Consider the following 13697-nt stretch of genomic DNA (forward strand, 5'->3'; position numbering starts at 1 on the left):
AGGCCTGGGCTAGAGTGGGCAGGGCCACTGCAGAGGATGGAGGCTCCCTCCTCGCCGCCCCTCCTCCATCTGTCCATCCATCCATCCATGCATCCAGCATTCCCAGAGGGCAGGAATCAGTATTTGATAAGAATTTAATAAGACAAGATGCCTGAATTTTTAGCATGAAGAGAAGTTTTGTGAGAAGTTGTCTGGGACCACATTGCCAAAGGCAGGAGGGAGCCATTGAAGGTTCTTGAGTCGGAGGGGGACGTGGCCCAATTTCGGTTGTAGAACAATCACTCTGCTGTGTGGAGAGGGAGGCTGGGAGCGGGGAGCAGAGCAAGGAGGCTGTTGTGATGGGGCCGGAGCGTCCTCCGTGAGGAAGGCTTAGAAGGCGGAGAAAGGAGGGTTCCTCTGCTCCGGGTCGGCTTACGTCACACGCCAGGCTCTTTGCTGCCTCGGTGCCTTTACACACGCTGCTTCCTGCCTGGAACACTTCCCCTCCCATCGCAAGGCTCCTTCTCCTCCTTCTGGTCTCAGCCTCAGAGATGCCTTCCCTGACCTATCTCAACAGCCCCCCTCCTGTTACTCTCTAGGAGAGCACATCCTTTTCCTTCACGTGGCACAATTTATGATCATGTATTAGCTCTTCCCTTTTTGAGGACAGGGACCATATCTGCTTTATTCACTGGTGTTTTACCCACTGCTTAGCTCTGTGCCACGCATAAAGCAGGCAATCAATGAATACTTATTGAATGAATGTGTTATTTAATCAGTTAATGACAATGCCTACATAATAGTCATAGTTATATAGATATGAGATCATCACACCTGAATAAGCTTTCTACATATTGATTCTCACAGCATCTGCCAGGAAAATGAGAATAGGAATCATTATTCCAGAGTAGCCTAGGTGGAAACTGATACCCTGAGCTGTGTCTTGTCCATGATCTGGCTGGCAGCAGGGCTCGGGCGAGGGGCTAGAATGCACATCCCAGACTCTGTCTTCCACATCATTGCATCCCTTCTTCAGGCCCAGAGGACACGGCCACCTTGAGGACCCTGCTGCCCAACCAGGCCAGTCCAGACTGCCAGACTGATCAGAATGAACATCTCTTGCCCTCATAGTAATTATTTGTACCTTCCTTCAGCATCACAGCCTACCTCGTGTCTAAGGAAGACAAGTCTGTCTTTTTTTTTTTTTTTTGCGGTATGCGGGCCTCTCACTGTTGCGGCCTCTCCCGTTGCGGAGCACAGGCTCCGGACACGTAGGCTCAGCAGCCACGGCTCACGGGCCCAGCCACTCTGCAGCATGTGGGATCTTCCCGGACCGGGGCACGAACCCGTGTCCCCTGCATCGGCAGGCGGACTCTCAACCACTGCACCACCGGGGAAGCCCGACAAGTCTGTCTTGAACAGCATGTGTAAAGGTACTGAGGCAGCAAAGAGCTTGGAATGTTCAAGGAACTAGTAGGAGAACAGACTGGCTGCAGTGAGGGCAGGAAGGAGGTTCATGCCTCGTCTTATTCACTTCTGGGTCCTCATGGAAGCACAGAGTGCTCATTAACGGCTCATGGCATTAGTAGGGCCCCTGGCCTGTTCTCTTTCCCTTTGTTGGACAGGGAGCTCTAACCCTCTCTCTCCTCTGCTCTGACCCCAGCGCCTACACAGAGCCCTATAAGGTCTGTCCCATCTCGGCAGTGGCCCCCAAGGAGGACCTCACGTCGGATGAAGAGCGGGGAAGCTCGGAGGAGGAGGACAATGCTCCAAGAGACCCCAGCCTCACCCACAAGGTAGGGCTCCCCACCCCAGGCAGGGGGCCGGTGGGATGTGGGCGTCAGAGATGTGAAGGTGGAGAGAGGGTCCACTCCTTCCCTTCTCCGTGCGGAGGGAGCTGTTTTCAAACAGCTGACCCCAAGCTGGATGCAGAGGCTGAGTCACAGGGCGGCTGGGGCTGTGGTCTGAAGGCACATGGCAGACACGGGGGCGCTGCTGCTGCAAGGGTGACTGCTGACATCCTCCTGGGTCCCAGGAAGCCTGGGGATGAAGTGGAATAGAGCCGCCTGATTTGAATCCAGACAGGGCTGGATTCCAATGACCTTGGTCCCCTGGGCAGCCTCAGTTACCTCATCTGTGAAGTGGGAATTGTGAGGGTAAGATGAGTTAAGGGTTATGAGCAAGTTTCGTGAAATGAAAACTTCAGAATGAGAGCTGGTGTCCCCGTTCCCTGCAGTGATGCTGAGGGGGCTGAGGGGAGCAGGGCTGAGAGAAGGGCTGTTACTTCTCTGGAGGTGGATAGCGAGTTGGGGTCCAAGTCACAGTGGAGGCCCAGACATTCGCACTGGGGTCGGGCATTGGGTGTGACGTGGTTACCTCTGCTTGGCCGGTCTCGTCCTTCCATACCCCTTCCAGAAGGCACGGGCTGTCTCCCGTGTTTCCCGTTTGCAGAAATTGTCAGAGCAGAAGAACTTGCCCAGTGCCACGTGGCTGTTACTAGTGTCACCCAGGAGACATCACAAGGTGCTGGGGGCCAGGAATTCAGACCAGGGGGACACCCCAGCTGCATGGAAGGTTGAGGCCAGCCTGAAGTTCTCCCCCTCCCCCATCTCGCGGGCCCGCTCCCGTCTGCCAAGGAGGGGCCAGGGTGGCAGAGGAAGTGCCCTCGGGCCCCTGTTCCTGGCTGTCTGCCACTCTGGGCATCTTCCCTTCCCAGCCTAGGTGAGGCGGGCCCCTCTGATTATAGACTCTTCCTGTGGGAGCACTTGGTCCAGGTGCCTGGCCCCTACCAAGCATTTTATAAATGGGCGTGTCTTTGATTTCGTTTCGTACACTCGATTTCTTTTAAAAATTCACTCTCCTGTCTGCCCATGTACCCAGGGCTGTGGGAGCGGTGAAGGGGGCTTTCCCACCGGCTCGTCCGCACCCCCTTCCCCTTCCCTCTCTAGACGGCGAGCTGTCTGCTGGGCACTCCCAGCTTCCTCATCTGTTCTTTCACTCCTTACAAACACCGTTGTCTTGTTTTGCAGTCGAGGACACAGAGGTTCGAGAGGTTAAGTAACTTGCCCAAGGCCACACTGCTAGTGGTTGAAGGCGTTGGACTTGAAAACAGGTCTGACTCCAAACCCAGTCTTGTTTGTTTGTTTTTCCGCTGCAGTCCTGGTGGCCTCCTCTTATCTCTCCACTTCTTCCCCTCACCCAAGAAGAAGCTGTTTGGCTCCTGGAGTGGGGAGAGGGTGACAAGGGAGGCAAGCTTTGAGTGAGTGGTGCCCATTTAGAGATGACTTTGGCTTTTCTGGGCATCCCTGGGGTCATGGAGCCTGGGAGCAGAAAGACATAGCTGTCATCGGGGATTTGGTCCTTTCTCTGAAGCTGGGAGCTGGGGCTGGATCCCAGGTCCAGAAGAGCTGAAGGGCTGAGAGGGCAGTGGGGCCCGTGTGCAACTTTCTGTACCTCGTGATGATTTCCGACCAGTCACTGATTTCTCTGTTAAACCTTCCTCTGGGACCACCTGCATCTCCCCCTCCAGCTGTGTTACCCCTGGCTGGTCACTTCCCATCCTGAGAAGGACAGTCCTGTCATCCTGAGAGCACAGAGGGAGAAGTGTGGCTCCAGACTCCCCACGGCAGGTCAGTCCACTCTCCGGAGCCCAGCCTCTTCAGCTGCCGAGCAGACTGACTGCCACCCCCCACCCCCCGCCATGCTCTCTTCCTCCTTATGAGGCCTTCGTGATGTAGCAGAGGTAAAATGGCCTTTAGAGATCAGGTTCTCATTGCCCGAGGCGTGCTGTGCTAGATGGTCCTCATAATGTATGAAGTCATCACGGGTGAGGGTTAAGTGCCCTGGGACACTCATTCCTGGTCCTTGTGCCCTTATGGAGGTAACCGGTATGCAGTTTGGTGTGTATCCTTCCAGAACTTTTTCCCTGAGTTCACCTACATATATCATCACTATGCGTGGGAAATGGATGGTATTGTTTGTGGAGTTGTGATTTTTTTTTTTTTTCCGTAAACCACATCAAACTATAAGAAACGGGGGTGGAGGGGTAACTTGGTTGGGTTCATTCACTAGTATCTTAGAGACCTTCCCACATTGGTACAGGGAGCTCTAACTTAATATTTTCCTGCCGTATATACATATTCCAGTGTCTGGATGTGCTGTCATTTATTTTGCCCTCGCCCTGCTGAGGGACATTCATAATGTCTCTTTTTTCTGCTCAGTGGACAGCAATGCAGGGCACCTGTTCATACCCCTCCTTACACACACGTTTTTGCCGAGGGTGGATCCCAGGAGGGGGTGGATCCAAGGGCACTTGGAGTTTCAATCAGTCTTCATACCTCTGCTGCTACATCCCCTGCCCCAGTCTGTTACAGACACTCCCTGGCAGCCCTCAGGGTGGAAGCGCTCCCAGATTGCTGGGAGCTTTCCGGACTGAGCAATCTTTCCTGGCTCCTTTTTGCTGCAGACGGTTTGGTGGGGCAGGGGTGGGGAGGAGGGGCATTTGCTCCTTATTCTTTTGTCTTCCATTCTGAAAATTCTGTTTCTCTAAAAGGCAGACCTCGCCTTCGTCTTGTCTTGGGGGAAGTGGGACCCAGATTACCATCTCCAACCGTCTCAAAGCGGCAGACCTGGACCAAGTGTGCGTGATCATAGAATTGCCTCCCCGGGGCCCTGGGAGGCGTGTTTGGGGGTGTGGTGGGGAGCCCCACCCTTCTTACACTGTGATATGGTTTATGTAACAATAAATAAAAAGTGGTGAGCCCCACCCTTCCCAGATGTTTTGGGGTGACCGAGTCAGGAGGGGAGAGGATCTTGGAGCAGGACAGGATGCTGAGTCCAGCTGGTCCACCCACCTGTCTGACCTCTCTCTCTCCCACTCGCAGACGTACAAAGGGTGTGGGTTGAAGGAAAGAGGGGGCAAAAAAGGAGAATCAAGAGGGACCTAAAAATAGATCTAGCAATGAAAGGAGACATTCAAAGGTGGGCTGGCGAGTTGCCCCTCCCTGACAATGCGCCTGGTTTTCAGGCTAATGGGGACTTTTCAGGCAAGATACCAGCTCCCCTGAGACCAGCCCAGGAGTTGGCAGCCCCTCCCGGCTACCTCCTCTCTGGCCGGGCTCCCGCTGTCACCATGGACGTTGTTTCCTGGCCGGGTCCACCCCTGAGCCCAGCCCTGTCCCCTGGAGCAGACCCATCCTGCCTTCACGCCCTCCCTGGTCCCCGCCCACTCAGGACATCCCCTCCCTGGCTGCACCCAAGGTCCTGGCGGCCTGGCCCGGGCCTCCTTGCTGACCTCGTGCCCCTAGCCTTGCACCTGTGGCCTTGCCTGACCATCTGCCTGGGTTAAAGGATCTGCGTGGGGAATTCCCTGGCGGTCCACTGGTTAGGACTCTGCTTTCACTGCCGAGGGTGAAGGTTCGGTCCCTGGTCAGGGAACTAAGATTCCACAAGCTGCGTGGCACAGCCAAAAACCAAACCAAACCAAAAAGAAGGATCCACTTGAACCCTGGTCATTTCCACTGGGCGAGTCCCCAGCCTGTGTTAAATGTCACACTGTGCCTTCTCCATGCTGGAGACCCTGAACCCCCGTTCCGGCTGTGCGTTGGCGCCACTGCAGACACACGCTCCTCCGGGCCCTGGGGAGGCCATTCCAAACCTGCTGCAGCTTCCTCTCCTGCAGCCTGTTCTCCTTTCCAGAAAACACTCTCCTGTCGATGTGAACTCCCTCCCATCTGCACCTCTCCTCTCTGTGTCCTCAGCCAGTTTCACCCGTTCCTCCTCTTCTTCAACAGAATTTTATTTATTTACTGAGTACTTACTGAGCACCTACTGTGTGCCAGGCACCGTTCTAAGGGCTGAAGATATAGCAGCCACAAGTCAGACCAGGTGTCTGCTGGCTCTGCTAGAGTCTACATTCTAGAAGGGGATGAACAATCATCCAGAAAACTCCCAAGGTGGGTTTAGGTGGTGAAAGTGCTGTAAACGACGAACAAACAAAGCAAACCACGGTGGCCGAGGACAGAGCACAGGGGGTGAGGAAACTTACACAGGGAGGCTGGAGAAGGCTGGTTTTTTTTTTTTTCCATTTTAAAAAATTTTGTGAAAATACATGTAACATAAAATCTTCCATCTTGACCATTTTTAAGTATACAGTTCAGTGGCCTTAAGAACATTCACGTTGGGACTTCCCTGGTAGCGCAGTGGTTAAGAATCTGCCTGCCAATGCAGGGGACGTGGGTTCGATCCCTGGTCCAGGAAGATCTCACATGCCATGGAGCAACTAAGCCCATGTCCCACAACTACTGAGCCCGCGTGCCACAACTGCTGAAGCCCGTGCACCTAGAGCCCGTGCTCCGCAACAAGAGAAGCCACCGCAATGAGAAGGCCACCCGCCACAAAGGAGAGTAGCCCCCGCTCGCCGCAACTAGAGAAAGCCCGTGCACAGCAACGAAGACCCAACAGATCCAAATAAATAAATAAATTGAAATAAAAGCAAGAGAGAGAGAGAGAGAACGGTAAACTTATATTTAAAAAAAGAAAAACAGGGCTTCCCTGGTGGCGCAGTGGTTGGGAGTCTGCCTGCCGATGCAGGGGACGCGGGTTCGTGCCCCGGTCCGGGAGGATCCCGCGTACCACGGAGTGGCTGGGCCCATGAGCCATGGCCGCTGGGCCTGCGCGTCCGGAGCCTGTGCTCCGCAGCGGGAGAGGCCACAACAGTGAGAGGCCCACGTACTGCAAAAAAAAGAAAAGAAGAAAAACAAAACATTCACCTTATTGTGCAACCATCCTCACCACCCATCTCCAGAACTTTTTCATCTTCCCAAACTGAAGCTCAGTATCCCTTAGACAACACCTCCCACCACAGTCCTCCTGGCACCCACCGTTCTGCTCTCTGCTTCTGTGATTTTGACTACTCTCATATGCGTGGAATCACACAGTATTTGTCTTTTTGTGTCTGGCTTATTTCACTTAGCAGAACGTCCTCAAGGTTCATCCATGTTGTCCCAGGTGTCAGGATTTCCTTCCTTTTTAAAGCTGAATAATATTCCATTATGTGTACGTATCACATGTTGTTTGTCAGTTCATCCATCGACGGATGCTTGGGTTGCCTCCACTTTTCCACTATTACGAATCAGACTGCTGTGAACATGGGTGTACAGATATCTCTTTAAGACACTGCTTTTAATTCTTTTGTCTACGTACCCAGTAGTAGAATTGCTAGATCACATAGTCATTCTATTTTTAATTTGGGGGGGACCTGCCATACCATTTTACAGCCGCCCCGTTTGACTTTCCCTCCAGAGATGCAGGCGGGTTCCAGTTTCCCAGAGAAGGCCTTTGTGACGAGGAGGCACCCTTCGAGCAGGGAGCTGAACGTTGTGAGGGAGGAGGAAAGGGGAAGGTCTAGAGACAGAGCATTCCCCGCGGGGAGCAGCAGCGCAGAGGTGGGGCGGGAGGTGGGAATGAGCCTATACAGCCGAGGTCGGCGTCGGGGTGAGCAGAGGAGGAGGGGGTGGGCTGGACGGGTTCTGCAGGACTTGGCTCCGCCCACAGGCATGTTCCTCCCTGCTCTCCTGCCCCTCTTGCTGCAGTCATTCGCCCTGCACACTGTCCACCTCAGATCCCAAGCCTCCGCTCTGGTGGTCTTCCCGCCCTGGGAGCTGCCTCGGCTTCTCTGGCTCCGTTCTTTCCTTGTTCTCTCCCTACTCCCCTGACCATCCTCTCTGCCCACGCCTCCACGTGAGACATTGACGTCCCAGGGCCTGGGTTCCTCCAGCCCCGCTGTCCTCCTGTGTCCTCTGCTCAGGCAGCCCCTTCCAGGCCAGCAGCCAGCCCTCCTCAGGTGTCTTCCCGGAGCCGACCTTTCGCCCCACCCCTCCCTGCGACCCCGCACTCCATCTACCAACTGCTTTTTGGGGCCCTTCTTGGAAGCCCTGCAGACACCTCAAAGTCGACACATCCCAAGCTGAACTCGCCATTTTCCCATGCCCCCCACCACCTGGCCGCCTGCTTCTCCACTTGAGTTTGCTATTCTGGCGGTTGGCACCAGATTTGAAAGATTTTAAATCCCTGGCATTTCATCTTCTGTTGCCATGTCTTAATTATGGATCAAATGAAATTCAGCCGCGAAGGCTACAGAACGAGTCAGTCTGTTCTGTAAACCCACCCCAGGGCCTTTGCACTTGCACTTGCTTCCACTCTAGATGCTCTTCCTGCCCTTTGCACTGCTGGCTGCAGGTCTCAGATGAGATGTCACCTCCTCAAAGAGGCCTCCCCTGCTCACCCTGCTCATTCCTGTCATTTCCTTCCTCGTGCTTATCTCAAGCTGTGATAATGTTCTTTATTTTTCTGCTTACTTGCATATTGTTTGCCTTCCCCTCTCAGAGTAGCTCCAGGAAGGCAGAGACCATGATTGTCCTGTTCACAGTTACGTCCCTGCTGCCTGGCACGTAAAATAGTACTGAGTAAATATCCTCCAAAAAACGAATAAGTAAGTGAATGCATTAGCCTCAGTTCCTGCGTTTAAGTAAGGAAAACAAACTTTGACGAACGACAGTTAAATAAACAAAAACACTCGTTTGGTCCTGTACAATTTACAGTGCACAGCGAGGGACGGAGTGGGGAGCCAAGCCTTCCTGTCACCGGCCCCACAGCAGCCATGCAGAGGGCACAGCAATTCAGCAGAGTAACACAGAGACATTTTCAGGCAGTGTTGAGCAGAGGAGGACGAGGGTGCACACTCTCAGAAGCCAAAGGGGAAGGGAGAGAACAGGAGCTCAGAGGTCCGGGAGGCATCCTGGGTACCCGCCTGTCTCACACCCCTTGTTCAGGGCCCTGGAGGGCTTGCAGGCTGTCAGGAGCCAAGAAGCTGGGGGTGGGGGCCGTTGGGATCCCCTGGTCCCGCGAGAGCTTATTCTGTGGCTGGTTTTCCTCTCTGCCAAGTCTCAGACGTGCCCCCCCTTTTATTTATTTATTTATTTTTGGTTGTGTTGGGTCTTCGTTTCTTGTGTGTGGGCTTTCTCTAGTTGCAGCAAGCTGTGGGCTTTCTCTAGTTGTGGCAAGCGGGGGCCACTCTTCATCGCGGTGCGTGGGCCTCCCACTATCGCGGCCTCTCTTGTTGCGGGGCACAGGCTCCAGATGTGCAGGCTTCAGTAATTGTGGCGCACGGGCCTAGTTGCTCCGCAGCATGTGGGATCTTCCCGGACCAGGGCTCGAACCCGTGTCCCCTGCATCAGCAGGCAGATTCTCAACCACTGCGCCACCAGGGAAGCCCTCAGACGTGCCCCTTTGACCAGTTTAGAATTCGGGCCACAGGGTCACACTCGCCCTCACTTTCTCCTTCCCAGCTTCATGACAGTCGCTCTCTGTGCCTGGTCTACAGCCCTGCTGCTCAGAGTTGGACATGTGGACCAGCAGCACCCCAGGTCCCCCTGCATTTGTCCAGTCAGGATCTGCATGTTTATAAGATTCCCCCTGCACCGGGTGGCTCAAATGCTCACTCAGGTTTGAACTCTGGTCTGTATGTCAGCCGTCCGGTCTGTATGGAGCACCCACAGTGCCCCCAGCTCTCTGAGGTGCCGGAAAAGAAGCTGGTGGGGTGCCTGACCGTGGGGACTTACTGTAAGGCTGGAGAATGAAAAAGCTCCTTATGTGATCATCTCTAAACTTTACCTTTTATACACTTTTATGAGGGTTACCTCTGACAGTTTTTTACAAGACAAAGGCTGCTCGTGAGATGGAACAATTATGGGGCAGCCATGGCGGCCTCAGCTTTGTGACCTAAACCCTGAGCAGTGTGACTGTCCCAAGTCTTAAAAGTCAGGACACTCAGGGAGGTTTCCAGGAGGAGGTGAGGCATAAGTGCTCTGTGAAGGAGAGTAGGATGTGGCTAAGTAGAAAGGCGAGAGAGGGTGCATAGGAGGCCAAAGCAGGCATCACGAAGGCATGGAGCCCAGTCACTGACTGGCTTCTTGACTTGTGGCTGGTCCTTTCCCGAACTGAAGTGAGATGCTGAGGACAGGAAGGCTGTGTCACGTACGAGCCGTGTGCTGGCCTTTTCAGTGAGAGCTGGCCTGGTCACAGTTACCACTACACTCTTAGGCTCCTATAAGCTGAGAGGGCTGACAGAGGCATTTAGAGGTCACTTCATTCTATTTTGTTATTGTGGTAAGAACACTTAACATGAAATCTACCCTCTCAGTGTCCATCGAGGGATGGATGGATAAACAAAGTGTGGTCTCCACATACAATGGAATGTTATTCGGCCTTTAAAAGGAAGGAAATCCTGTCACGTGGTACAACATGGACAAACCTGGAGGACATGGTGCTCAGTGAAGCAAGGGAGTCACAGAAGGACAAATACTGTGTGATGCCACTTACAGGAGAGATCTAAGACAGTCAGAGTCATAGAAGCAGAGAGTAGCATGGTGGTTGCCAGGGGCCGGGGGCAGAGGGAATTGGGTGTGGAGTCTGTGATGCCCGAGATGCCTTCGTCTCACGGGAGGGAAGACTGCAGCTCGTGGAGAGGCCACTGCTTGCTCGTGGCTGTTTGGCACGTTGGCGCAGAGTCAGGAGTAGGCGCCAGGTCTCCTGATGCCTCATTCGGGGTGTTCCAAGAGAGCGTGCTGTCCTCTATTACAAACTGCATCCGGAACCAAAGATTCTTTGCAACTGAAAGTTTTCTAGAGTATCTGGGCCAAACCCAGACTCACACCAACCTGTGCTCAGGAACTAGAATAAGGCTGGATGTCAGCAGGAAGCGAAGCCTACCACCTGGTCCTGGGGGAGGAGGGGAGGAGGGGCTGTGTTTGGTCCCTCCTGCTTCCCCCCTTGTCCTGCAGGTGTTGCCTCTCCTTTGCCCTCCTCATCCCTCCTCTGCCACCTGTGGGAACAGAGGCAACAGCTGGGGTGAAAGATGAGCCGTCTCTCCCTGAGCACCTGTCTGAATTTTCCAGCGGCCGCTGAAGGCTCTGCTGGGAGCCCCGGTCTGCATTCCAACGGGGAGGTGGCCGCTGTCCGTGCAGGTGGTGCCCCGAGGGGCCTCGGAGACAAGCGTTCTCCTGGGGTCCCTGCCACCCCGTGAGTGTGGCTCCCTGAGCACGTTCCCTGCTCCAGCTGTGGCCTCGGGAGACCCCAGCAAGGCCCCTCGCTGGGACCTTCAAAGTAGCAGGGACTCATTAGGAATATTTCCCCAGGGCTTGAAACAGCCCTGGACGGCAGCCCCTTCCCTCTTTGCGGATGTGCCCCCCGCCCCGCCCACGGGATTGCGGCTGGCAGACGTGGAGCATCGGGGCCCTGCCTTGCCACTCTGCCTCCCTGGGGTTAAGCGTGTAACCTAGAGACGGCTATTGGATCACAGGGAAGTTCTGGACACAGGCACCTGTGTGAGCCAAAAAGCCCCGAGGAATGCAGATACGATGACTGGAAAGGGTCTTTAGGCAGAGTCACAGGTGCAGGGTAGGACTTATTTGTGCCTCAGTTTCCCCATCTGTGAAATGGAGGTCATAATAATAGTTCCTCATAGTTTTTTGGGAAGATTCAGTGAGGTAATTTGTATAAAAAGCTCAGAGCCATATTTAGTACATACTAAGTGGTCAAGAAACACTAGCTGTTATATTATTAAGTACGTATTGTTATTATCCCTCTTTTACCGATGCGGCTCAGAGAAGAGAAGTAACTTGTCCAGGGGCATAGGTTTAGGAAGGGCTGGAGCCCAGGACTTGAACCCAGGTCTTCTGACCCCAGAGCGCAGGTCTCAGCATCAAGCTGGACGACAGGTTCTTTCTGTAAGTCCTGGGGAGCCACTTGGGACTGCAGGTGACAGCAGAAGGCAGTCCCCACAACCTTGTGTGGATTGGAGTAGGTCCAAGGCTGCAGCTCTCGTGAGCTAAGAGGGGAGTTCAGCTGAGGGTGGAGGGGAGCTCGGGAGCTTAGGTCCCCACCACCTCAGAGCAGGGCAGTTCTGAGCGGGGACAAGGCCCAGGTGGGTGGAGCAGACACAGAAGTAGGTGAAAGTCATCTGAGAGGGAAGGGAGTCTCGAGGAGGTGAGAGGCTGAGGGTTACGGCGTGGAGGTGGATTTCCCAGGTGACCACAGGCCGGGGTACAGGTGTGAACTAGGGAGGGGGCACTGAGCCAGGCACCAAGACGTCAGGACATGGGGCTTGGCCCGGAGCTGGCAGAGATGAGGGTGAAAGGAAAGAGGCAGCTGTTTAAAGGCAGAGCAGGTATCAACCCAGGAGGCCTGCAAGCAGGGAGAGAGGTGACAAAATAGGAGCTTTGGAGGTGGTTTCTTCCTCCTCTGCAGGACAGGACGCTGTGGAGAGATGGTGTGAGCCCTGGGAATACGTAGGGCCATGCTGAGGGCCAGGCCATACAGCCTGGGGCTCATTACCCTACTTCTCACAATAACCGAAACGGTGATTGTTATTATAATACAGTGGCAGTGATGCCTCCTCTTTAGATCTTCACTGAGCATGAAGAGCTTTTCCGTCCACAATCCTATATGATCAGGGTGACAGCCTCTAAAACAGTGGTTCTCAAAACCTTTTGGTCTGAGACCCCTCTATCCTCATAAAAATGATTGAAGACCCCTAAGAGTTTTTATTTCTATGAGTTATATCTATCCATAGTTACCACATGAGAAAGTAATGCTGAGAAAAACTTAAAACATCTATCTTTTAATTCATTTAAAAATAACAACAATAGACCATTATATGTTAACATAGATAGCACTTATTATGAAAAATAGTTGTTTTGCAAAATATTTAGCGAGAAGAGTGACGAAGTTTTACATTTTTGCAAACAATGTTAACTTCCAGCTTCATAGGGGAGGCCTGGATTCTCCTCGGTTTCCGTCTGTTGAAAATGCTGTTGTGGTCGAGTTTAGTGAAAATCCAGGCTCACACAGATAACGTAGTTGGGAAGGGGAGGCAGAACCCTGGGGCTTCTCAGACCAGACTTGGGGAACCGCTCTTCTAGAAGGGGCCTAGGAACCCCTGTCTTATACCTGGAGAAACTAAGTCCCAGGCAGAGGACCAGGACTCCCAACTCTTTCTGCGTCTGTTTAGCCAGGGGGTCCCTAAAGGAGGACTGTTCCTCCCGCCCTGCGCTGGTCCCAGAATAGCCAGCCCTGAGCCGGCAGGTTTGCCTGGGGCCTGGGGAGGAAGTGCGGCTGGGCGGCCCAGGGGAACGGGAGATAAGCCGCTTGGGCTTGGACCTCGGACAGAAGGGCGGCTACCTGATGTAACCCTCACAGCGCCAGCCTGAGAAACGCGATAGCATGGGCCCAGCCCCCACGCGCCGGGGAGGAACCCTGTTCCCAGAAGTCTGTCCCTGGACACTGCCGTCAACCGCGGAGTTCATTTCCTGGTTAAACAAACATCTATATTAAATGGCCCAGCTGGGCAACGCCCAGGAGCAGCTTCTGAGGAGAGCCCCAGGCACATGGCCCGCCAGGCCTTCTTCTCTGGCTGGCGAAGACACATCCATCATCAGCAGAGTCACTAAAGCAGGACGGCCTGTGCATCCCGCCCAGAGTCTGCCCGTCTGGCTGGAGGGCCTGGGAGGGACGTGCAGAGTGGCCCGTGCACAGAAGTCCCTCCCGACAGCTTCAAGATTGTGACAGTGGTGATGAGGACAACTCCAGAAGTTCGGAGGGGTGGGGCGGGGACACTCCATCCATCGTCTCATCATCTGGTCCTTGCAGTCGGGGAACAC

General features: G+C 54.1%; 1 protein-coding gene across 2 annotated transcripts in view; it reads left to right on the forward strand.

Annotated features, from left to right (window-relative positions):
* Positions 1-13697, forward strand: part of FGD5 (FYVE, RhoGEF and PH domain containing 5) — a 115935-nt gene that overhangs the window by 48144 nt on the left and 54094 nt on the right. For both annotated transcript variants that reach the window (XM_081245562.1, XM_081245563.1), the window contains exon 3: positions 1643-1775. In XM_081245562.1, the coding sequence (XP_081101688.1) occupies positions 1643-1775 (133 nt within the window). The remainder of the gene's footprint in view (positions 1-1642; positions 1776-13697) is intronic.

Source organism: Mesoplodon bidens, assembly GCF_964165515.1.
Source record: "Mesoplodon bidens genome assembly, chromosome: 10".
Taxonomy (NCBI): Eukaryota; Metazoa; Chordata; class Mammalia; order Artiodactyla; family Ziphiidae; genus Mesoplodon; species Mesoplodon bidens.